The 26,093-nt window shown below is 38.4% G+C and overlaps 1 protein-coding gene across 1 annotated transcript in view; it reads right to left on the reverse strand.

Moving 5' to 3' along the window:
- LOC139767580 (uncharacterized) overlaps positions 1–26,093 on the reverse strand; it is a 76,963-nt gene that overhangs the window by 26,646 nt on the left and 24,224 nt on the right. The window contains exons 3-4 of the mRNA XM_071697013.1: positions 23,468–24,714; positions 14,173–14,306 (exon numbers count right to left, since the gene is read on the reverse strand). Of these exons, the coding sequence (XP_071553114.1) occupies positions 14,173–14,306; positions 23,468–24,714 (1,381 nt within the window). The remainder of the gene's footprint in view (positions 1–14,172; positions 14,307–23,467; positions 24,715–26,093) is intronic.

Here is a 26,093-nt window from a genome sequence, read left to right on the forward strand (position 1 = left end):
GAGAAACAAAAGAGCAGATTGTTAAGCTTTTTGCTGAAGATGAAAGCCAGAAAACTCTAAAAGGTACCAGGAGTACAGAATTACACACTGCACTTATACAGTGGTTTCAGCTCTGACATAATGAAGGTGTAAGCATTTCTGGGGAGATGCTCATTGAGCAGGCCAGTTTTCCATAAAAAAAACAAAGTTAGACTATGACTGAATATTCACAAGGAATTTGAGACATGGAATTTCAATACACAGTGTGTGCGATGAAAACCATAGTGCTGACATGGAAGCTGCAACAAAGTTTGTTGATGAAATTGCACAGTCAGTGGCAACAGAAAACTCAGCCCAAGAACACGTGTATAATGCTGACGCATCTGCCTTGCATTGGCATCATATGCCATGAAAAACCTTTACCCAAGGTGTTGAGGAATCTCCATTGGGGAGTAGGGATTCCAAAGATGGGGTAGCAATTCTTGGTTGCAGCAATGCTGCAGAAACACATAAAACCAAAATAATGGTTAATGGTGAACGTGTTCAAGCGAGGGCCTTTAAAGGTGTGAAAATTCTTCCACTTATCTACAATGGTAATACAAAAAGGTGGATAACAACTAAGTTTTTCTTGGTTTGAAAATTACTTCTTGCATGAAGCTAGAGCACACTTGTACCTCTGTTGGCCTCAATTCAAAGTGTAAAATATTTTTTGATACTATAAAACTATTTCGCACACCCCAAAGCAGAACTGTTGATTAAATACAATATTTTTGGTCTACACCTCCCTCCTACCTGTTCACTGAAATCTAAATACAAATTGGAGGTCATGCATCATTTCCTTGTTGCACTGAATATTGGGATGCTTCTGCCTAGAATAAAGTCGAGAAAAGTACACTGCAAGGTGGCTGGCACACACTGTGGCCAATCTTAATGTTTCAGGATGAGGAATGGAATGAACCTGACTTCTCTGGATTTAAAATTTCTAGTGAAAAAATATGGATCCAAGAATTAGTTTAGTATGCTATGAGTATGACTATGCAATAACCAAAGAGATTTCAAAGAAAAACCTAGAGGAATGGATGAACACTGATAATGAGGAACCTGTTGTTATCAACCAACTGATCAAGAAATCGTGGAGATGGTTCAGCAAGGTCAGAAGAAACAAGATCATCATGTTGAAAGTGCAGAGGAAAACAAGGAAGTGGGAGAAAGAATCTCTATAGATAAATGTATCCATATGATGAGAGATGTAATTGCAGAACTGGAGCAAAAGGGGACTTTAGAACAGGAAATAATGTCTATTTATTTGATAAAAAGAAAATTAATCAAGAAAAAGCCAAAGTACCAGAAGAGTGTTACATTGCAAGAGTGGTTGACGAAGGTTAACAACACTGCCAAGGATCATTCCAGTGTAGAAAATCCACTTCCCTGCACCTCCTCTGCCCCTTATGTGTATCTGATGACCATGGAGACCCTGATGACCCTACATACCATGAATATCCCAGACATTCTTGAGGCAATGCTGACCATGCGTATCCTGAGACACTGCTGATGCTGGAGACACTACTGACCAAGGAGACCCTGCTGATCCTGATGTGCTTCTGACGTAACAATAAAAACTTGTTTGGAAGCATTAATGGTTGTATTATTTCCTGTTTTAAGCTTTGTTCTACCTTTGATAACACAGCAACATGTATGTGGAATGAGCTGGCAGACTATGGGTCAGGCATATGTTTACATAGTGGGTTCCCTAAGGGGTCAATTCCTGCTTCCTAGCATTTTCTGTGGTCCAGTAAAGGCCAGGTCCCATGGTTGCTGGATTAAGGAGGTACAACCTGTACTGAGTAATAAGAATGGAAACAGTGATACATCTTATCGAGCACTTAGCTCTTACAAAAGCCTTAAAGTTCAGCTAACAGTAAAAGAAAGACAAACATAGAAATGTTATTAAAGTTAATCCTTCCATCTGCAATATAACTGTAGCACATTAACTAAATACAAAGCATGTATAACCCATATACAAACAATTTACAAGAACATAATTTGACAAAATATCTAAAAATACATATCTCTGGGGATCAGGGAGAAAGAATACTTTCCACATATTCCCTACGTGTCGTAGAAGGCAACTAAGGGAAGGGAATGAAGGGCTGGGAATCCTCCCTCCTGTTTTTTTTTTTTTTTTTTTTTTTCCCCAAAAGCAGGAACAGAGAAGGGGGCCAAGTGAGGGTATTCCCTTTATGGCTTAGTCCTCTGTTCTTCACGCTACTTCGCTAACGTGAGAAATGGCGAATGTGTAAAAAAAAAAAATTATACATTTTATGAAGCTACAAATCAATTACTAATACTGTAATTTTTTTTTTAGATGGAATTCAAAGGTTTCTAGAGAAAATTTCTAGTGAAAATTTGTTTTCTATACACAAGAATTTTTCCACTTACAACTCACTGTCCAACACATTCTGTCCAGCATAGTCAAACTGCAGCATGAGCAAAATTAGCTTAACATGGCATTCTTAAACAAATAGGCTTATCATGGAGGATAATCCAAATCAATCAAACCAGCTATACGCTGACTTACACTCAAAATACAAAATCACACATGTATTCTTTCTGACACTACCAAACACAGATGTTGACCATTTCTACAGCTGTCCATACATCAAACAACACAAGTACAGGAAACAAAGCCAAAGTGACATACTAAGAAACATCAAGTAGCTAGCAACAGTGGATGCCAAACAGTGACATAATATCATGGTTAATGTGAGCACTCTATTGTAATGGCAGTAAAATGGTCATACGTTAAGTTTCACAGAACGTCAGGGAGGAGCTGAATGACTGTGGGAATTTTCATAAGTTAGATGATCAAATACAACTTTTGGGTTAGAATATGGAAAATACCGATTAAAAAAAAAATCAGGAAAATACTGAGTGTCATGGTAAGCAACCCTGAAAAGCAACAAGAGGAAGATTAGGCTATGAAAGCAGAAAAGAGATTAAGGAAGGAAGTAAGAGAATATAAAAAAAAATAAAAAAAAGTTATAGGGAAACAAACCCTGCATGTGTAGCAATAAAAACAGCAATACTGAGTGCAAGGTATCATGTGTCAAAAACAGAAGATCTAGTTTTGCCAGGTTGAAGGTTACTGAGAGTGACAGAAAGCATTACCAGACTGGTAATGAAACATGAGAAGTCTGATGAAACTGTAATATGAGACTGTTGATAAAACTTTTAAATGATCTTAAGGAAGAATTACTTAGGTAGCAAAGGAATGGATTGCATATAACATCAGCGTTCATGCAAAAGGCAAGCCAATCAGCTGGACCAAGGTATAAGGTGGTTGACTTTAAACTTCAGTCAACTTTGTAACCCCACACATCATAAAAGTGAATCAAGATGTACACATTCAGGTCACTGGCGATAGCTTGACTGGAACATGAACACATTTAGTACACAACTGACACAGATATTATGGTCTTCAAGGATAAGTGAACAAATTCGAATATAACAGCAAATAAAGGAAAGACCTGTAAAGTGTACTTACATAATGGAGAATATTAGCCTTGCTATGATGAGGCATGGAAACTAATATATCTATAAAGCTGCATGAAAAAGAAAAACAAATATAGAAAAGGCCAATAAAAATCCAAAAGACAAAATATAACAGAAAATAGAGAAACCACAAAAACAATATACCTAAGACAATCAACTATCAAGAAAACATACTATGGATGAACAGGCATGATAGCAGGTGGTCAACAGCAAACATCAAAGAAATGGAATTCACTAATCATACAAGGGAGCAGGATCCAGACAATATAGAGAAATTTGTGATAAAGCTTAACATGGTAGGATAAACAATAGGAAAGAAGAAATGAGAAGATCGAGGAAGAAAGGATCTTGCCCTTCTAATAAGTGATAATCTAGAGTTTCACAAGCTACAAGAGGGTAGTGGTCTCTTTGAACAATTTACATGGGAAACATTACAATATAAAATGCAAGCTGAATAGTTTGGATAAATTAAAGAACCAGATAAAATATTCAAAGATAATTATAAAGTATAACATGAATAACATAGGGAGTTTAGAGACAAGACCTACTTGAAGATATAAAAGTTATCAGTTATGCATAATCCTAACTTTATAGATACAGACTGAATATGTATGTATCTGTGTGAAAGAAGGTCATGGAGGTCTAAGCTCTTCATATGTGTTCACAAAGATTTTAACACTAATGTGTCACAGACCACATATATCATCAAAAGATTCAAGTTCTTGTATAACAAAGGAAATTGGAAAGATCATGAACAATATCTCACTGAGCAAAGGCAATCAGGTAGTGTCTTGATTTGAGAAAGTGGTTAGCACAGATAAAACTGAGAAATCATAGTAGAATGAAGAGGAGATACTAGGGACAAACTTTTATGAAGAATAAATTTCTTAAATTCATTAACCAGAAAATGGAATTCTACAAACTAGGTCCCCTGAAACCATGTTTCTACATCAATCCTGTATCTGTCGACAAAAAGGGAGGGTTTTTCTTTTTTTCTTTCATTTGTAACATGAGTCAGTTTCACAAGATCGGCCTTATTCTTCAAAAGTACAAAGTCTGGTTCAAAGAAGTTCAAACAGTGTCCTTAAAGACTTGTGGGCTCTTAACCACTCCTGGGAAGAACATCTCTATGGGCAAGGTGGCATTCAGTAATAATGTAATGCTCCTGGAAATGTTTTTCTCTCTCCATAATCACCTCGAGGAACAAAATTTATGAAAAAAATCCTTGTATTACCCATGACCTCTCAAAAGGCTCTTGTAGGCCTACACTGCATTACTTCTAATGACAGGGAAATGCAGACTCCTTAGGAGAGAGAGAGGTTCTTTGATGAGACTGCACTACCAACTGATATAGCCTTGCAAAAGGTGACATTTCACTTATGGTGTAACCTCGAAACAGGTACAGACCAATAACACCCAAAATGAAGGTCAGCAACCATTTCACCCATACAGCCAGCCACATGGCATAACTAGGGAGGAATCCTAACATTCTTCACTGATGGTGAACAGAAGGTGCAACTCAAGTAAGTATTTGACCTAACTAAAAGGGAACCAAAACTCCCCACAGAGAACCCCCACATCAATCAATCTAAAGACCAACCTATAAGGAATACTGTAGATGGAGGTAATGGAAGAAGGGGATTTACTCTTAAGCACTCAAGTTAGTAAACTATATGTATCACTAAAGGATAAATTATCAGTAGTTTTTTAGTCTCTAACTTAAGTGGAGACTAACGTCCTACTTGGATCCAAATACTACTCTGAAGCTTTTAAGCACTCAAAAATAAACTATGGTTCGTGAGAAGGTTCCAGGCTTTTCGGCTAGGATATCCTAACCCAAGGATCTTTTACATCATGCTAACAATGTGTACTATGTTTCTTCACACAGTATACAAACAATGCTCTGTCAAATTTCCACTTCAAGTTAATCACCCGTCCAAATATCTCGATTACCAACACGAGCAATACTGTCTTTAAACCCAATGGTACAAAGCAAACTTCCCAATATCATAACTACCAAACGGTAAATGAGATGAACTTGTGTTCTTGTACTGTGCACAACGAAAGCTGCACTGATATTCTTAAAGACAATTCCCAGGAAGGATCTCAAAGATCCCCCTAAGGTAGACAACCTCTAACTTAGTTCCCCCTAGTGTATCATCAGTAAATGAAGAAGGCAATGAACTTCTGACCTGGAAGTCTGTCTATATCTCCTCTTTTGATGACACAAAGTTACCAGATGATCTAGACAATCAAATATCAAGCAGTGCATCATAACCAGTTAGGGTTCTCTGAACTCATGGGAATCAAGGCCACAATGAGGTTCTATAAAAATCCTTGTTGCCTTCCTTTGGACATTCTCTACTTTCTCTTTGTGCTTCTTTAGGTGCACTGACCAAACCTGAGAAGCATATTCTAATTGACCTTATGAAGGATATGAATGGCTTGCTAAGTATTTCTTATCCATACATTTGAAAGCTGTTCTGATATTTGCTATTCTTTGCTACAATCCTAAAATGGGTGTGTGGTGACACATTTGGGACAATGTCAACTCCCAATTGTGGTGATGAGTGTTTGTGTTTATGTGGGGGAGTGCAGGGATAATGAGCACTAAGTGTAGTAGGTGCATCATAGGTATGAAAGGTTTTGTGCTATGTTGAAATAGTGCTTGTAAGCAACGGGTAGCATCCACAACAGAGACAGGAAAGAGCACCTTGAATATGGAGTTCAGTTTTAGATGGATACATAAGTGAGGGGGTGGCGTCTAAGACTGGGTTGGGATGACAGTTGTTTTGTGCTTCTCAGTCCATTTTGTGTGGAAAAGTTTTGTCATTTTTGCGTTTGCAGGGGAGCAGGAACTGTGAGTATACTGTTCTGAAAGGTGTGGCAGGAATCAGAATATCAGAATACAACATAATATCATCAATATACACTTGATCCCCTACTTACAACCGATGTGACTTACGACTATCCAAACATACGACTGGAAAAATTATAAATCAAAAAATAAAAATGATGAAATATGACCCAAAGAATCTTAAATACAACGTAAAAAGAAACTACAGAATCATAATATAAAGCTGGTTAACAAATAATGAGATAATCATGATAGAAATTGAGTGGGATAAAAGAATGCTGTACAGGTTTATGAATTCTACATGCCATACTGACATGCATCCGACTTAAATCCATTTTAAGATCTGACTGGTTGGTCAGAATGGAACTCGGATGTATGTCGTGGAGTGGGGTGTATACAGAACAATTCTCAACGCCTTGCAACATTTCATGTACAAACCTGTGAAAGCAACGTCCACAGTTCTTCATACCAAATGATAACACTTTATATTGGTAACCCATCCATGGTTACAAATGTTGAAATGGCTTTCACCTTCACAGTCATACCTTCCTATTACTATCTTATCAACAAGTCGAACTTACAAACCTCACATCTCACACTTGGTCAATACAGTCATCAACTCTAGGAACAGGATATAAGTCTTGGTTACATAACTGACCTTCCTATAGTCTGTGCAAAATATATAAGAACCATTAGGTTTAAGAACTAATACACATGGTGAACTCCACGACCTGTTACATAGTTCCATCAAATCAAGCTTGAGCATGTACTCTATCTCCTTTATCATTATTTCTCTTTTCTTCGGACTCACTCAATAAGGATGTTGAGTAATTGGAGAAACACTTTCTACCACTACATCACGAATTAAAACACTTGTTCTTCTGGGAGCATCAGAAAATAATGACATACTCATTATTTGTTCAATGTCCAAATGGTTAAGCTTACTTTCTAACTTACTTAGTATCTCAGAATTTTTCAAAATCTTACATTCATATCTACTTAGCTTAACATCAAGACCATCAATTTTTTTTGCCTCAACTTCTTCACATCCACAACTCATCTTCCCTCGCTATACTGTATTTCCTTTCTCATTCCACTTTTATCTCAAAATAAGGCATCACTGAATCAACATGATATTGCTGGTTCTTGCACCTGAAAAAATAATTCAAATCTACTTTCATTTCTATTATCCATGGAACACTATACCTTGCTCTGAGAGGGTTAACTTACATCAATAATAAAACTGACACCTTCTCTCTTGGCTGGAACTCTCAAGCTCTGGCATTCTGGTCGCACCAGATTTTCATGTCATCCTGGGACTCATTTAGGTTCTCGCTGGCCAGCTCACAAGCTCTTAAACAAGTACTCTTGAAATCACATACATATATCAGCAGATTTGGAGAGTCATCCTTACCAACTGTTATTCCTTCACAATCATTGGCCCCTCACATTATGATCAAAAAAGAAGTTCAAATGGACTAAACCAAGTCGCTTATTGCACAGCATCTCTCATGGCAGAGTTAACAAGATACCCTCATCCCAATCAATTCTAAGTTCTTCATAATACATTCTCAAAGTGTTCTTTAATATCTGATGAAAACACTCTAAACTACCTCGACTTTGAGGGTGGTATGAACTTGAAGACTGTTCAGTGGATAGTCTTTTCAAACTTTTTTGAACAAAGTAAAAGTGCTCCCTTGATCTGACTGAAATATTTCTGACAATCCTACCCTTGAAAAACATCTAATTAACTCTCTTACAAAGTTTTTAGTGTCGATACTCCTCAGTGTAACTGCTTCAGGAAAGCTGACTGACAAACACGATATTCAACAAATAATAATTTCCTCTTTGAATTTTTGGCAAAAGTCCTACATAGTCAATTATGATTTTACTAAAAGGCTTGCCAACAGCTGGAATAGGTTTCAGTGGAGCTGGGTGAATAATCCCTTTAAATTTTCCTACTTTCTAACAAGTTGGAGTACTACAAAATTTGGCACCATCTTTAATAACACTAAGCTAATAAAAATGCATCATGAGCCTACTTACAGTCTTCCTTACTCCCAATTGCCCAGACAAACTAGAATCAAGGGATAACACAATGATCTGGGCATATAGAGAGAATAAGTGAGAAAAGACTGAGAAAGAGGATATATGTGTCAGAGGTGGAGGGAACAAGAAATGGGAGATCAAATTGGAGATGGAAGGATGAAATGAAAAGGATTTTGAGCAATTGGGGCCTGAACATACAGGAGGGTGAGAGGCATGCAAGGAACAGAGTGAAGTGGAACAATGTGGTATAATGGGGTCGACATGCTGTCAATGGACTGAACCAGGCCATGAAAAATGTCTGGGGTAAACATGGAAAGGTCTGTGGGGCCTGGATGTGGAGGACAGGGAGCTGTGGTTTCAGTGCATTACATGTGACAGATAGAGACTGAGTGTGAACAAACGTGGCCATTTTTGTCTGTTTTCCTGGCGCTAACTCACTGAAGCAGGGGGTAGCAATGCTGTTTCCTGTGGGGCAGGGTGGCACCAGAAATAGATGAAGGCAAGCAAGTATGAATATGTAAATGCGTATATATGTATATGTCTGTGTAAGTGTATATATATGTATGTTGATATGAGTATGTTTTATAATATTTTTTATACTTGATTGCCATTTCCCACATCAGCCAGGTAGCACCTGGAAACAGATAAAGAATGATCCATCCACCCCATAAACACATATATACATAAATGCCCATATGCACACATGTACATACATATACATACATACATACACATGAAAATATTCATCTTGCTTGCCTTCATCCATTCCTGGTGCTAACCAGTCCCACAGGAAACAGCACTGCTATTCCTGCATGTATGGGCGTATACATATTTATATACGAGTGGATGCGCTATTTTTTGTCTGTTTCCTGGCGCTATCTTGCTGATGCAGGAAACAGCAATCAAGTATGATAAATATAAAATAAATATACAACCAAGGAACTACAATCTGCTTTTTCATCTCCCAGTAATCTGATGTAGGAACATTTGGAAGTCTACACTTTCTCATTAAAACACCACCGTAAATACAGAATCCAACAGACTCATAATCTAACTGGCCATTTCTCTTAGCTTCATTCCAACCTTCCTTCTAACTACTATCTTCCAAATGAAGCTTTATCAACTCATCTTTATCAACTTTGAATCTGGAAGATAATTCACCTTTAACTTCACCTTGTTACCCAACTTGACATAACACCCTTCCTCAAATAATTAACCCAATCTTATATCTACTACATCCCTAACCTAAGCCATTGCTCTAGTAACAAACACATGCAGGTTATACATTAGTATTTTGAACATACAAATTTGTCACCTTGCAATAATCATCACATACACAATGTAAGTCTGTGGGGTATCAGTACCCCTGTCGGGAGATTCTCTTACATCTTCAGAACTTTCTGTTCTATTAGTTTTAGGAACAAAGATATCAACATTTGTTTTAGGACCAGATAAATCAAGAGAATCATGTTCAACAAGGTCAAGTGGATTATTAATCATTTTTGGTTCTGGAACTACTCTGTCTCTGGCTAAATTGTTCCCTTAACACCATGTTCACTTCATGGATAAGAAGTTCATCATTCACACCATCTTTAACTTTACCATCAACAAATCCAGTCTCAAGGTTAACATGACGCAATTGAATGGTCAGTCCTGCTCCTAACTCTCTAACTTTAGCCTCCTCAGCAGACTCCAACTCTGCAGTCCACTCTAGCAATTCCTTGAGGACTAGGCTCTGGTTAACTCTGATGACCCTAAGGATACCAATTTTTTTCTTAGGATCCTCCTCCAGTCATATCTTTTACTCAGTCAAAAACATTTTAAAACTATTCATATTTTTTTTTCTATTTCATTGTCCCTAGTATCTTTTATCTCACTATGGATATTCTGAGGCTTCCTCCAAGCAACAGTTAATGCACCTGACTTTGAGGTCTTTTTCCACTAAAATGTGACATTATGCATAACATCTTACTGGAAGCCTCTCCTGCCAACCCTCAAGTGTGACAGAACATAACAGTGACTTCATAACATTTATTTACGGGTGACGTTACACCTTATCACCTAGACTTTGCTTCTAATAATAATTTGAGCTTTGTTGTTTGAAACCCTTTGCTTGTTTTTGTTGACCTTTGTCACTGGACTGATATTCAAAATGTGTGCATCTAATCTGTTTGTTTGATGTCTGTTCCCTGTATGTTTCATAGGTAGCTGCTGGTTGATCTGCTAAACATGCAACCTGTTTCACATCCTTAAATCTGTTCATATTGATTTCATTCTTAATATCAGGATCTACTAAATTTTCAAATGTCCTTGCAAAATCATTTGCTTCAAGTCTTCCATGGTTGACATCCTCAGATTTACACCTCTTGTCAAACTTTGCTTCACACTATCTCACTAACTTTAAATGAGTCTACTCAGTTAATTTCATCAGACCTCTAATCCTTCTCTTGAAGACTTCTAGTTTCAAGAGAACAGTTTTAAGACAGCCTCTTTGACTACTTCATAAATGACACATTCTGTTAAACCTAAACATGTATACACATCTATTGCTTTATCCCTAAATTTTGTTTGAACAAGAATTGCCCAATCATTTTTATCCCAACCTTTCAAAGTGGCTACTTTCTTAAACTTATCTAAGAAATCCCCTCTGCCTCTATGGTAAATGATTCACTCTTGCATCCACATCATTATTATCTTGCCTGGGACCCATCTGTGCATCAACCTCCATCTTTTTCAACCGAACCTCTCTGTCTGCCACACTCTACATTTGTCTTTTCTTAAACTCAAATTCTAATCTCAACCTCTCTAACATAACATGTTCATTCATGCCCATCTCTGCATCAGTGTTAGTATTCTTCATCTTTTTTTCCTCGTCTCACTCTACACCCATACCATGTAGCCCTTCCACCAAGTTTGCTTGTATTTCACTTTTAGTACCAGACCTTAAATAAATTTTGTACATGCAACACATTTGAAGTGAATTAGTACAAATTGTGCAATTTTGGGGACTACGTAAACTTGTTCACATTACTTTATCCCATAATTGACACTAAGATGGTTTTACACACAATTAAATAAATTACCTGGCCTAACCACACAAGTACAATGGTTTACACTTAACAAAGGTTTCTACCACGAACTTCAAGTTACTAAAGAGTATTCACTTTAGTTCACACTGGTACACTTCACTGTGTTACAAAGGCACAATCATCCTGAATGGGCCCTTACGTGTTACAATCCCAACTACCTTCAGAGTTGCCACTACCTTTAGGTAAAGGCTGAGGGTAACATCTCTAACATGAGATTAAATTAAGACTTAATACATCTCAATAGGTAATTGGTCATGATCACTGAAAATGACATCAAACAATCAACAAACAACATTTTGATAACACAATAACAAAATATAAATCAAAATCCAAATACAAGGTAGACACTATGGCAGACTCATCATTGAAGTATTTATTCCAATTTGATCTGGAACTTACAATCTAAATATAAATGTTGCTCTCTTTCCTCACACAAATAATGTCTATATCTTTATCTTTTGATATAACCATTAATTAAGGACCAAAAACATATAATAGATCAAATAAAACTTGATTTACACAAAGATGAAAGTGCACATTTTCAACCCCTAGCTTGAAAGGGAGAGACAGAACAAAGCTATGTTCCAAAAATTTAGCTGCAACTCCTAAAATACTGATATAACAAGCAATTCCTTGTACAAAAAAGTAATAATCAATTTTTTTTACAATACTTTATTAAAATAGTCCTTGGGGATACAGTAGAAAGAATACTTCACACATTTTTGTGGGTGTTGTAGAAGGCAAATAAAAGGGGTGGTAACAGGATTTGAATACTACTTGCTAATGCAGGAACTGGTGAATATGTATGGGCGGGTGGGCAGGGTAGAGCTGGGAATGGATGAGGGCAAGCATGAATATGCACGTGTATATATGTATATGTCTGTGTATGTGTCTGTATATGTGTGTATACGTTGATATGTTATCCCTGGGGATAGGAGAGAAAGAATACTTCCCACGTATTCCCTGCATGTTGTAGGTGACTAAAAGGGGAAGGAGGGGGGGCTGGAAATCCTCCCCTCTTGTCATTGAAGCAGCGCAAAGAAACAGACAAGGAGTGGCTCAACCCACCCACATACACATGTATATACATGAATGCCCATACACACACATTATTATTATCATTATACTTAATTGCCGTCTACCGCATTAGCGAGGTAGCGGAAGGAAACAAACGAGGAATGGCCCAACCCATCCACATACACATGTACATACATAAATGGCCACACACGCACATATAAATACATATACATTTCAACGTATACAGACATACATACACAGACATATACATATATACACATGTACATATTCATACTTGCTGCCTTCATGCATTCCCGTCACCACCCTGCCAAACATGAAATAGCACCCCCTCCTCCCCCAAGTGAGGTAGCACAAGGAACAGAAAAAAAAAAGGCCACATTCGTTCTGTCATGTGTAACACCCCCTCCTCCCCCAAGTGAGGTAGCACCAGGAACAGAAAAAAAAGGGCCACATTCGTTCTGTCATGTGTAATGCACCAAAACCACAGCTCCCTTTCCACATCCAGGACCCACAAAACTTTCCACATACATATATAAATAGTTTGAAAAAAAAAATATATATATATATATACATGTTGGAAAGGATCACAATTTTGCGCGTGATCAAGATATTCTTATGAGTCCACTGGGAAAATGAAACACGATAAGTTCCCAAGTGCACTTTCGTGTAATAATCACATCATCAGGGGAGACACAAGTGAGAAATATAACAGTCAGTTGATATACATTGAACTGACAAAGCTAGGACGCCATTTGGTAAACATGCGATTGTCTGCCTTGGACAATCGCATGTTTACCAAATGGCGTCCTAGCTTCATCTCTTTGATGTATATCAATTGACTATTACACTTATCTCTTGTGTCTCCCCCTGATGATGTGAATATTACACGAAAGTGCACTTGGGAACTTATCGTGTTTCATTTTCCCCCTCTTTTTTTTTTTTTTTTAATTTTCCAAAAGAAGGAACAGAGAAGGGGGTCAGGTGAGGATATTCCCTCAGAGGCCCAGTCCTCTGTTCTTAACGCTACCTTGCTAACCTGGGAAATGGCAAATAGTTTGAAAGAAAGATATATATATATATATATATATATATATATATATATATATATATATATATATATATATATATATATATATATACATATATATATATATATATATCATCCCTGGGGATAGGGGAGAAAGAATACTTCCCACGTATTCCCTGCGTGTCGTAGAAGGCGACTAAAAGGGAAGGGAGCAGGGGGTTGGAAATCCTCCCTTCTCGTTTTTTTTTAATTTTCCAAAAGAAGGGACAGAGAAGGGGGCCAGGTGAGGATATTCCCTCAAAGGTCCAGTCCTCTGTTCTTAACGCAACCTTGCTAATGCGGGAGATGGCGAATAGTATGAAAGAAAAAAGATATATATATATATATATATATATATATATAAACCCTCTTGTTGGTAATAAAAATAGATACCTACCTTAACCCATCTAACATGAGCTTTTTAGCATATTTTCAGAGTTAAATTAATTCTATGATATAGTGTGGATAATACTCTTGTAAATCATACTTCACAAATATCTTTGGAGAGTTTACATCATCAACTGTTGTATCAAACAACTGACCAGTAGCAGGATTCTTTGGTGGACGCCTCATTGATTGGTTTCCCCTTGTTATTTTTCCAACTATTACATCAGCTAGTACCAAAAAACGATGTCCAGAGGAGTCACATGGTGCATATTTGAGGGATACTGGAGCACTGTGAGGAAAGGTAACCTATTATTCTACCTTAGTAAAGACTTAAGAATCTATTGCTTATAACATGAAAATGCACAAAATAAACAAAACACTAAGTAACAATAACTTTTTACAGCAATTAGAATAAATATTTTAGAATACAAAAATGAATGAGTTCAGAGAATAGGGCTGATACAAACATATAATTTCCATCACACAAATTTTCAAGTCACTGCCTTCACCTCAAACCTACATACAAATATAGAATTTTGTCCTAATGTATATCATCAGCCCTTGGCAACACTTAATCTTGCCTGTTTGGAAAAGAATACAAGTATCAAGATGTCTACAAGTTCAGGATGTATCTCTGACTGTAGATTTTGTGGAAGAAAGCACATGAAGCAGAGGGAAGGTTGTCCTGCCTAGGGCAAAGTGTGTTCACTTTATGAAAACGAACTCTTGTTCTGGGGCACAAGGAATCAATATTGTGAATGACAGTTTTAATGTTGAAGACTATGAATCGGAGGTGTATACAGTAAGGACTGTGTCTAGTGTATGACTCAAAGCAGAGCAAACAGTTACTCTGAAAACTGGACCAAAGAGTTGTATCAGGTTCCAAAGTGATAGTGGTGCAGGTTGCAATGTGTTGCTTGTTCATATAAAATGGCATTAAGGTACTACCAACTGGAGAAAGTGCAACACTCCAACATGGTTCTGTATGGGTATGGACAGAAAGGCACCCATTTACTGGAATGTGTGAGAATAAAGGCGGAATGAGGAAAAACTGATTATTATTTAAACTGCAAACTTCTCAAAGGCAAACAGTATCATTCAATTGTGGGATACAAAGCTAGTGTATTTCTTAGGCTGTTAGAGATAAAAGATAACAATATGCTCTGTCCATTAAAAAATTGTAAGGAGCCAATGTCTATTCTACACACACAGTGAGGATGTTAATGAAGAAAAAGTATTCAGGGAATCAGCTAAGTTGGTGACACCTTACAAAATTTGAGTGGATGAATCAGTGTCTCCACCGCAACATGCGCCTCAGTGTGTACCTGCAGTGTTATGTTCTCATCTGTGCCAGGAACTGAACCATTTAGAAACCCTAGGAATTGATGCTGAAGTGGAAGCACCAACCAATTGGGTGTCATAAATGGTAGTAGTAACAAAGAAAAATGGAAAGCTGTAGATCTGCCTCGACCCAAAAAAAGGCAATCAGGCAAGAACACTACCTTTTCCCAGTAATTGAGGACATAGCCACAAGATTATCTGGAGCTCATGTCTTTACCATTCTGGATGTGAAGCAGGGATTTTGGCAAGTAAAGTTGGAAGATCATAGTTCACATTCGACTACCTGTAATATCCCTTTTGGCAGGTTCCGATGGCTCAGGGTGCCATCAGAAATTGGTTCTGCACCAAAAGTATTCCAACGTCTTATGCATCAGCTGGTCAAAGGTTTGACAGGAGTTGAAGTTGTAGCTGCTGACTTCATTGTTTATCATTGCAGTGAGACTGAGTCTTTGGCAAGTCTGGACCACAACAAAAAACTACATGACTTTGCACAGATGTGAAGAGCAAAATGTTCTGCTTGGAAAAGAAAAACTTCAATTCAAGCTTGGAGAGGTACCTTTTGTTGGCCATATAGTAATGCTACATGGGATAAAACCAGCACCTCAGAAAACTAAGGCATTGAGGGATATGCCAGTTCCAACTGATGTTTCTGGTGTGAGATGTTTTCTAGGAAAAGTTTTTACCTAGTTTGGCAGATATGACGAAAACTCTATGGGAATTGACAAAAAAGGACATCATGTTTGAGTGGTATGAACAACAACAAAACTCATTTGAGAAGTTAAAGAAAGCTGTCAGTAGTGCATCCATCCTGCGTTATCATAATAAAACTGAGAGGTTACTATACACTGTGATGCATCACAGTCCAGTCTGGAAGCATCACTTATGAAGAAGGGACACCTTGTTTTTTATGGCTCTCATGCTTTCACAAGTACTGAACAACAGTATGCCTAGATTGAGAAGGAATGTTTATCTACTGTTTTTTGCATGCGAGCATTTCCACCAGTAACTATTTGGAAGGAAGTCAAGTGACAGTACAGACAGATCATCAGCCTTTGGAATCCATCATTCAAAAAGGCCTTGGGTGCTGCACCAGCATGTCTACAGAGAATGTTGCTGTGGCTCCAGTCCTACGATTTAAGGGTGGAACATATAAAAGGAACGAATATGGTATAAGCAGGTGCCCTAAGTAGCGCTTATCTCTCACAAGGCATGGAAAACTCATCAACTGTCAAAATACTTCAGGAAACACTGATGGTGACTGAAAGAATTCAGAAAATCAATAAACATATAGAGAAGAACGAAGTCTTAAAAATATTGTCCATAGTAATTATCGCAGGATGGCCAGATACAAGAATGGAAGTTCAGGTCATCCTTTCTTTAACTACAGGGATGAGCTGCACACAGAGGACGGCTTAATATTCAAAGGAAATAGACTGGTAGTGCCAGTATCATTGAGGAATGAGATGCTGGACATTGTTGATCAAGGTCACACTGGTTACATGGTTGCCTGTGACTGTGTCACATGAGAGAAGCAATATTCTGGCCTAGAATGTCATCTGATGTGAAAGCACTGGTTTCTCAGTGAGATGCTTGCCTAAGGGAAAGAGACACTCAGAAGAAGGAGCTTCTAAAGTCATGATTTTTCTTTCCAACCTTGGTTAAAGTGGGAGCTGACATTTGCCATTCTGAAAATCGGGACCTACTGGCTGTGGAGGACTATCATATTACTCATATTGAAGTCGCCTGCGACAGAAGTCTTACTTTAAAGGTAGTAATAAGAGAGATACAGGACATACTTGCCCAATATGGAGTATCAGACTCCCTTGAGACAGACAACGGTCCACAGTTCAACACAGCAGAGTTCCGAGCCTTCACCAACAAATGGTCATTTGAACATATCATCTATAGTCCCTGGTATCTGCAGTCAAATGGTAAGGCTGAAAATGCTGTGAAGACTATGAATAGGCTGTTTACAATATGTCAGGACAGTCCAAGTTCCTAGCACTGTTAAACTGGTGAAATACTACATATGAGAGCATGCATTCAAGTTCAGCTCAACGCTTAATGGGTCATCAGTGTAAGACTATAATGACATGCACAGCAAACCAATTACAACCAGGCCACCTGACAGAACAAGACAACAGGGATATCATGGAGGGGAAGTTAAATTGGTACATTATTACAAATGAAGCTTGTATCCTTAAAGCATAATATCTCCAAGAGATGTTATACATATGCGACTTCCAGGCAGCAAGGTGTAGATGTCAAGTGCTATATGTGATGTGGATGACACTGAGACAGTTCCAACCCCAGAACTTAGGGAACAAACACCACAACAGTCAACCCCAGTGGACTAACAACCAAGTCCTGACAGTTAAACCGCTCCATATGTTCCATCGCATTACTCCACCAGGATCAAATGGGTGCCAATATGATATGGAATAAATTATTAGAATATGTTTTATGTAATAATTCTTAATGAAATTTAAACAATGTTGAGGCTGAGATATTATAATTCTAAGGTTCTAATTCTAATAATCTTTGGGAAGTTTTGATTACTTTTATCTATATGTCCTTTGATGAGGCAATTAAAGTACATTGTTCTAGTATATAAGTATTCCACTTTACAAGAGTGATTCTCTTTTTATTTAGGTAACTAATGGTTTTGTTTTACAAAGACAATGCTCTGTTTTCTCTGAAGAAAGACAGATGTAATTAGTAGTTACTGTAACAAACGATTATAATTTGGTCATTGGCTTTGGTCGACTCATTACTATTGTTGTTTATTTGTTTTCATCAAGGCAGCTAGCCCATGCTGTGTAAATCCCAGCCTAGCAGCTGGCTTGTATACTCTCTCTTGCCCTGTACATACTGCTGTTATTTGTTTAATAATGAATTGGAATTTTTACTGATACTTTTGATATATCCATACACCACAGAATATAGGGCATTTCATTAGATGAAATGTGTGCTATTGTTTTGTGAAGGATGAATCATCAAAAATAAGAAGGGTGAAAAAAAAAATTATATGTATTTCTATCTATCCATCTATCTACATCTCTGATGCCCATTCCCTTCAGAACCTCCCTCAAGAGGGTGGCACCAGCAAAACAGCCCCCATTACTGGTGAACCTATACCTAAAGCTCCCATGTTGCAGCAGCTCCAATTACAGAATTTCACAGACATTATACTTGAGGATTAAGGTACAAGCTCAAATCATGACATATAGGAGCTCTTTACTGCAAGAGATTTGAAAAGAAAAAACATATCTTCATGTTTTCAAAGTGCAAATTATTGTTTTCATTTAATAAGACAATATCACAATATTCTAAGGCATTTTATTTTATTCGCCATGCATTTTATAATGATGTCACGGAGAAGTTCCATTTGATTTATATCTCAACCACTTGCAAAAATATCTAAATTTGTACTCCATCCACTGACAATCTGCTTGTAAAAAAAAAAAAGATGAGTAATCAAATGCTTATTGTTGTTACAATTATATCCATTTTCACCCATTACTGGGTATTTCCTACCTACAGAGTAAGTGTAGCACCAAATTATATCTGCACAGAATATTACTTTCCATCATAAGTCAATCCAAATTAAAAATGTTCTGACACTTATTGATGCAGGATTCAAAAATAGATGTTTCTCTTTGGTACTGTGATCCTTAACTTTTCAACTAATAATTATACTGCTACTCACACAAGCAATGGAAAAAATGGGAGGTAAAAATGAAGCAGCTAGTAAGTGCTGGTAGGACACCAAGAAGCAATTCTTTCTCTAACTTTCTTTTTACGAGAAATCCCATAATCTCAGGCAAACCTCAACACGAAGGTACTTTCACACATAGATAACTACACAATAACATCACAACACCTTTATACAATAGAAGCAACATCAGTTGTGCAGTACTACATTACACAACTGGAACACTGGCTCAGCAAGAAAAGAATGCCTGCATCTCCACATTAGCCTTCAACCACTCTCTTATCCCAAGACAGACGTGAATCCAGTTTACATCCTCCAGTTACCTTGAACAGAGTCAATCCCTCTCAACAAAACATCAACCATTCTAGGCATCACATATGACATTCATTTACTCCCCACACCAATAACATCCACCAAAAGCAACACAAATGTTAATGTTAATGTTCAAAGAGCATTTAGCTCTTTGAACATTAACTGGCACTAGCTCAGGATAAGTAAAACAATTCCTAATTAACCTCTAAAAACAATTCATTCACTCCATTTTAGGATACTCCTCAACTCCCAGTCTTCCATCCTTTCAAAAGCAAATATAACAAAGCTGCAAACCGCACAAATTAGTGCACTCAGAACAATTACTGTCTGCTGAGCATTCACAAACCCTCAACACCTTCACAATAAAACAAAGATCCTCCAAACACAATTCCACCTCAACACGCTCAGTACTCAATTCTGTTTAACAGATTTAGATCCCTCCTACTTAAACCACACTATAATCAACCACCAACCCCCAAGTAAAAATTAAAAGCTTACCCTTGTCTTACACTTCAGTAACTTTTACTCCCAGATCCTCGTGTCCTAAAAAATTCAACACTGTAAAAACACATACTGACATAAATTCCCAGATATGCATTAAACAACTGACCTCCTAACTCTGTCTTATGCTCCAGCCCATCAAACATAAACCTATCAAAAACCCCAATCCTCAGAGAAACAGACGTCATACTCATCGGTCTGCACTTTAGACATCAATCATCTCTACAACACTACAAACACCAATTCAAAATATCTGATGATCCTTCATAATCATGATGCAACTACCTTAAGGAAGACACAGCACTTAATATTCAAATTACCCTGTGCTTTCTGCACATAAATGCACAAACATCATCAGTGGGATAGACTGCCCATTCAAGGTGACTGAAGACATCTGCGGAGATGCAAACATTCTGTCCTTGGTGAGCCACTGTTCCCACTGTGTAATGTAGTGCTGTACATCTGATGTTACTAGTGTGGTGTCACGGGGTTTGATGAGATTGGGGTGGTGTCAATGGATTCTGCCTCCAAGTAATAAATCCCCTTTGGTGAAGCTGCATCATTAAGAGTAAATCTTGTCAAGAACTTCTCAGTCTAAAGGAATTCATATTTCCCTGCTACTGGAAGTAATGCAGCCTTGGGTTGCACAAGCCTCCTGAGACATCCTGGGTAACACCAAACCATTCACAGAAACTGGTCTTGAGGTAATCATAAATAAAAAATTTAAAATATATATCATTATTCATTTATTTATTTTGCTTTGTCGCTGTCTCCCGTGTTAGCGAGGTAGCGCAAGGAAACAGATGAAAGAATGGCCCAACCCACCCACATACACATGTATATACATACATGTCCACACACGCACATATAAATACCTATACATCTCAACGTATACATATATATACACACACAGACATATACATTTATACACATGTACATAATTCATACTGTCTGTCTTTATTCATTCCCATCGCCACCCCGCCACACATGAAATAAAAACCCCCTCCCCCCTCATGTGTGCGAGGTAGCACTAGGAAAAGACAACAAAGGCCACATTCATCCACACTCAGTCTCTAGCTGTCATGTAATAATGCACCGAAACCACAACTCCCTTTCCACATCCAGGCCCAACACAACTTTCCATGGTTTACCCCAGACACTTCACATGCCCTGGTTCAATCCTTTGACAGCACGTCGACCCCGGTATACCACATCATTCCAATTCACTCTATTCCTTGCACGCCTTTCACTCTCCTGCATGTTCAAGCCCCAAACACTCAAAATCTTTTTCACTCCATCTTTCCACATCCAATTGGGTCTCCTACTTCTCCTCATTCCCTCCACCTCTGACACATATATCCTCTTGGTCAATCTTTCCTCACTCATTCTCTCCATGTGACCAAACCATTTCAAAACACCCTCTTCTGCTCTCTCAACTACACTCTTTTTATTACCACACATCTCTCTTACCCTGTTATTACTTACTCGATCAAACCACCTCACACCACACATCGTCCTCAAACATCTCATTTCCAGCACATCCACCCTCCTGCGCACAACTCTATCCATAGCCCATGCCTCGCAACCATATAACATTGTTGGATCCACTATTCCTTCAAACATAACCATTTTTGCTTTCCGAGATAATGTCCTTGACTTCCACACATTCTTCAACGATCCCAGAACTTTCGCCCCCTCCCCCACCCTATGATTCACTTCCACTTCCATGGTTCCATCTGCTACCAAATCCACTCCCAGATATCTAAAACACTTCACTTCCTCCAATCTCTCTCCATTCAAACTCACCTCCCAATTGACTTGTCCCTCAACCCTACTGTACCTAATAACCTTGCTCTTATTCACATTTACTCTCAGCTTTCTTCTTTCACACACTTTACCAAACTCAGTCACCAGCTTCTGCAGTTTCTCACATGAATCAGCCACCACTACAGCTACTAGGCTGTATCATCAGCGAACAACAACTGACTCACTGCCCAAGCTCTCTCATCCACAACAGACTGCATACTTACCCCCTCATCCCAAAACTCTTGCATTCACCTCTCTAACAACCCCATCCATAAACAAATTAAAAAACCATGGAGACATCACACACCCCTGCCACAAACCTACATTCACTGAGAACCAATCACTTTCCTCTCTTCCTACATGTACACATGCCTTACATCCTCGATAAAAACTTTTCACTGCTTCTAACAACTTGCCTCCCACACCATATATTCTTAATACCTTCCACAGAGCATCTCTATCAACTCTATCATATGCCTTCTCCAGATCCATAAATACTACATACAAATCCATTTGCTTTTCTAAGTATTTCTCACATACATTCTTCAAAGCAAACACCTGATCCACACATCCTCTACCACTTCTGAAACCACACTGCTCTTCCCCAGTCTGATGCTCTGTACATGCCTTCACCCTCTCAATCAATACCCTCCCATATAATTTACCAGGAATACTCAACAAACTTATACCTCTGTAATTTGAGCACTCACTCTTATCTCCTTTGCCTTTGTACAATGGCACTATGCAAGCATTCTGCCAATTCTCAGGCACCTCATTATGAGTCATGCATGCATTAAATAACCTTACCAACCAGTCAACAATACAGTCACCCCCTTTTTTAATAAATTCCACCGCAGAGCTTTTACTACCTCTTCTCTGTTTACCAAATAAAATATATGTGGTGAAATAATTTCAAGACATATGGGAGAAACAATACTACCCATACACTTCCAATGTGCTGTAAAAGGCAACTATGAGGGTTGGAAGCATAGGGCTTGAAATTTTCCCCTCCTGCAATACTTTCCAAGAGATGGAACAGAGGAAAGAAACAAATGAGGATCTTTTTGTCCTAAAAGACTAAGTCATCTGTTTTGGAAGCTGTCTCACTCATGCGGGAAACTGCAAACATGTAGGTAGTGGTTGGTAAACATCCAACGACGTCTGAGGTATACTACCAGTACTAACCGCCTGGATATTGGAAAGGTTAGCGTCGTTTGTGTAGAGCCAGCACTTCAGTGGTTGTCAAGCTGCACACTTCTGATCCAGGTAGCTGTCTTTTCAATCCTTCTCGTCCACATGTGTACTACTAGGCTTCTGTCCATAAACATACACACTCTCTTGTTACACATAACACTTGAATACACTTACTTCACACAGTTCATTCCTCATAACTCTAGACTTTCCTGCAGTAAGCACTATGTGCTAGCCCTGCCTTTTGGCAAATTGGTAGGAGCAACAGACAGAAGTAGTTGAGAGAAACATTTAGGCAGGAGCATTAGGTAGTAACTGTTGGTAGGAACATTTGACAGGAGCATTAAGTATAGTAGTCAGCAAGAAAAATAAGTAGAAGTCTCTGTAAACACTGCACTAGAATAGCTCTCTGCCAGTGGCCCATAAAGGTGAGGTGAGTCTCTAAAGGTTAAGAAGTGTCACTTTAGTTCACTAAATGTGGAGACTCCCTTTGAGGGAGTTTCAGGAGGGAACAGGCATCAGAGATAGATAGATGGATATGAAAAAAAATATGGGGAGAAACTAATCAGCATGGCAAAGCTTACCTGTTTGAGAAGTAGGCTCCTTTTCCATAAGCAACCCCAACGTTTGACCCATACAGCCTCCAGTCAAAGTTCTCACGGCAAATACTGTCAATGTGTTCAGCACTGGTCCCATGGAAAAATTTCTGTACATTTAAGTGACTATCTCCACCATATTTAAGGGATAATGCAGTTTGTTTGTATTTGAACGGTCGCCAAAGAATGGGGTTCTGAATCCGCTTGACTGTAACAATTTTGGCAGAAGGAAGTGTTAGATGTACAAGAGAAATAATATCACGATACTCTTGGCTTAACACATCCAAAGTCACTTGAAGCATAAGGTCAGTTTCTTTCATTTTATCCCAGTTAGAAGGCAATTCCTCATCACTGCTCCTCACATTTGGTCTTGTGCTTTCCCTTTTCAGAGGCCGTCGCCTAACTAACCTTTCCTTGCCGGTCTCAAGATTCTTTTGTTTCATTTCTGTAAAATCTAAAAGATACCGAAATTTTGAATTCTTGAAGGCAAGAGGAGAAGAAGGATCTAAGCAAAAGTTATGCTCAATTTCATCTGAGCTCAAAGAGGGTATCATGTTAATATTTCCCAAACTGTCAACTTCACCGTATTTTATCCATTTTCCATTTGAATCTAAAAAGAACCACCGGTAAGTAGTTGCCTTTGCACTCTTCGATAAAGCTGCTGATTGTGTTGATAATCTTCGGATATTCATGCTACCAGACAAAGAACCTTTAAACATGGTACTTCTCAAAGTCATGGTTTGAAAATCTGCTTCCCATTCCTCTGTTCCAAGGATCTTTATCATTCCCTGAGCACTCTTCCCCATCTTTTTGGGATCAAGAACAGTAATCTTCCCTTTATCCTTTGTCACATCCTCAAATGCATCTTCAATCTCTTTGGAATGGAAATTTCGAAAATTATACCAATTGCTGTCCTTTAAAACTTGCCACTGGCTTGTGCATTTGGCATGAAGCCTAAGGCATCCTTTATCTTCATAAGCACAGCGCTTATCAATGGAGTACACACAGATCTCTGGAATCACCACATTTCCCTCATGGTAATAAGACCAACAGGTGGTCTGCTGGCCTTTTCTTGTTTCCCCATGACTGTCCAGCTGCAGACTACCTCTTGTTTCACCTTGACTGTACCTTTGGTGCCGCTCTGCTGTTCTTTTGATACTAAGAGGAATGTTAGGTCTTCCACTCCCTCCTTGATCATAAGACTGGTGTCTCTGCCTTCCAGCACGGGATGAACCCTGAAAAAAGTAGAAATATTCAAAGTATCGTTCAGGATCAAAATATTCAGTATAATCCTCCTAAAATGTTGCCTAGCACTTTCACTGCATCAATTGGGTTTATCTGTTTTCCCATTAATGAAAACAATCAAAGTTACCCAAGGGTTTCAGGAAAACTTTTCCCTACGTGGATAATAATCAGCAAAACCCCCTATATTCTTAAAAGCCTGCCACACCTTCATGTGTGCTGCCATCTGTGAGTAACACTGCACTCAATGTCTGTACACAGATGCCCAACTAACTGACCTATTGTTGGTTGCTCTCTAATTCCCCAAGTTTTAAAACTGATCTTATTGGTGAATATTTTACATCTTACAGATACGTTTTTTCCTACTTGTCCTAATTTCACTATATCAGTTAGGCAGCAATAGGAACACATGCACAAGGACCACATTTAATCACATTCATTCTCTAGATGTCATGTGCAATGCACCAAAACCACAGTCCCCTTTCCACAACCAGGCCCCACAGACCCTAATATGGTTTACCCTGACCACTTCACATACCCTCTTTGAGTCCACTGACAGCATGATGCCCCCTGTATATTACATTTTTCCAGTTCACACTATCCCATACATGCCTTTCACTCTCCAGCTTATTCAAGCTCAAACCATTCAAAATATTCTTCATTCCATCCTTCCATCTCCAGTTGGGTCTCCTCTTCTTTTCTCCTCCACTTCTGACCCATGTATCCTCTTTCTCAACCTCTCCTCACTCATTCTCTTCATGAGTTGAAACCATTTCTGAACACCTTCTTTTGCTCTCTCAACCACACTCTTCTTAATAAAACACATTTCCCTTTTATTACTCACACAATCAAACAACCTCAAACCACACACTGTCCTCAAACACTTCATATCCAACACATCAAGCCTTCTCTGCACATCCTCATCTAAAGCCCATTTCCAGGATCCATACAATATAATGGTGATTACCATACTGTCACACATGCCCATCTCTGCCATTCCAGATAACAATTTATCTTTTCACCCATTTCTCAATGCCCCCAGCATTAATGGGATGGACTTGATTAAGGCCTCAGTTGCCCATGCCACCTCAGTGGACATAAATTTACTCTCAACTTCCTCCTTTCACTCACTATCCAAAACTCATTTACCAACTTCGGCAGTTTCTCACTCAAATCTGCGACCAACGCTGTAGCATCAACAAACAACAACTGACTCACTTCCTAACCTCGTCATCCCCTACAAACTGCATACCTGCCCCTCTATCCAAGACCCTTTCATTTATCTTATATCTTACAGATATATTCGGTATCAAAGTATATATCATCTGAAACATAACTTTATGACAAAGGTTTTGTAATAAGAAGCTAAAAT

This window comes from Panulirus ornatus, chromosome 62 (assembly GCF_036320965.1).
Source record: "Panulirus ornatus isolate Po-2019 chromosome 62, ASM3632096v1, whole genome shotgun sequence".
NCBI lineage: Eukaryota > Metazoa > Arthropoda > Malacostraca > Decapoda > Palinuridae > Panulirus > Panulirus ornatus.